Source organism: Brassica oleracea, unplaced genomic scaffold (assembly GCF_000695525.1).
Source record: "Brassica oleracea var. oleracea cultivar TO1000 unplaced genomic scaffold, BOL UnpScaffold02949, whole genome shotgun sequence".
Classification (NCBI taxonomy): domain Eukaryota; kingdom Viridiplantae; phylum Streptophyta; class Magnoliopsida; order Brassicales; family Brassicaceae; genus Brassica; species Brassica oleracea.
In genome coordinates, this window is record NW_013619475.1 from 1 (window position 1) to 1387 (window position 1387).

Here is a 1387-nt window from a genome sequence, read left to right on the forward strand (position 1 = left end):
TCAAGAGAAGGTGGTGATGGTGAAACCAAGTAGTAAGTCCAGTTCTGACCATGGTCACTCTGGTGGTTGTTGTGGTGATAAGAAGCAAGAGAATGTAAAGGTGGTTGTGAAAGATAGCTGTTGCGCTGAGAAGACTAATAAACCAGTTGGAGATATGGCTTCATCGAGCTCATGCAAGAAGTCTACTCATGTCAACCACGACATGAAACTGAAAGGTGGATCAGGTTGTTGTACTAAGGATAAAGAGAAAGCAGAGAAGAATGTAGACATGCAGATTCTTGGGGATGAGTTATTTGATTTGGAGAAAGGTCTGCAGAAGAAGGCTGGTGAAACTTGCAAGACAAGCTGTTGTGGAACTAAAGAGAAGGCTAAGGAAACGTCTTCTCTGGAGAAGGATGTGCTGATTAAGGAGACAGTGAAACAAACCGAGGAGATAACTCTGGCTTCTGAGGAAGAGACAGGTAGTCTTGATTGCTGGTTGGATAGCTGCGACAACAAGACCACAGTGAAGCAAAGCTGCCATGAGGAGACAAGTCTAGACATTGAAGCTGGTGTAAGTTGTGATCTCAAGCTGGCTTGTTGTGGTAGCATAGAAGGAGGAGAAGTGAAAGAGAAACTTGATCTTGAGATAAAAAGTGAAGGACAATGTAAGTCTGTTTGTTGTGGTGATGAAAAGCAAACCGGAGAGATAACTCTGGCATGTGAGGAAGAGACAGACGGTTCTAATTTCTCCTCAGGATGTTGCGGAAACAAGGAGAAAGTGGAACAAATCTGCCATCAGAAGGATTGTCTGGAGACTGATCTCAAGTTGGTTTGTTGTGGAGACACAGAAGGAGAAGTGAGAGAGGCATTTGATCTTGAGAAGGGCAAAGGAGAATGCTGTGGCAAAGAAGTAACACAAATCTGTAGTGAGAAGCCTGTTAGCAAATCCCCTTGCTGTGGAACTGGTTTGAAGCAAGAAGGGTCGTCTAGTTCGGTGAATGTGGTGGAGAGTGGTAGCAAAGAGCGAGAGATGGTGAAGGTTTCTAGCCAAAGCTGTTGCACGAGTCCTAATGATCTGGTGTTGCAAGTGAAGAAGGTAGAGAGTTGTTGCAAAGTGAAGACTCCAGAGGCTTGTGGATCTAAATGTAAGGTAAAAGATAAGCGTCACATTGGTAAAAGCTGTTGCAGGAGTTATGCCAAGGCATATTGTACTCACAGGCATCATCACCACCACCATGGCCACCACCATCACCACCATGTGGGGGCTGCTTGATGGAGACTGTGATTGAATAGCTTTGAATCTCAGACGCATCCATCTATTCACGTAACCTTTCCTCTTCAACTAGTGTGGTCGAAAAAATAAAAACATGTTTTTATTGTTTTCAGCAAGGACTAGATTTAGCAA

General features: G+C 44.1%; 1 protein-coding gene across 1 annotated transcript; it reads left to right on the forward strand.

Annotated features, from left to right (window-relative positions):
- Nucleotides 1-7: 7 nt before the first annotated feature.
- LOC106321773 (putative cadmium/zinc-transporting ATPase HMA4) lies at nucleotides 8-1387 on the forward strand. Its single transcript, XM_013760011.1, has one exon. It carries the CDS (start codon nucleotides 17-19, stop codon nucleotides 1253-1255), a length of 1239 nt encoding a protein of 412 aa, XP_013615465.1. The 5' UTR covers nucleotides 8-16; the 3' UTR covers nucleotides 1256-1387.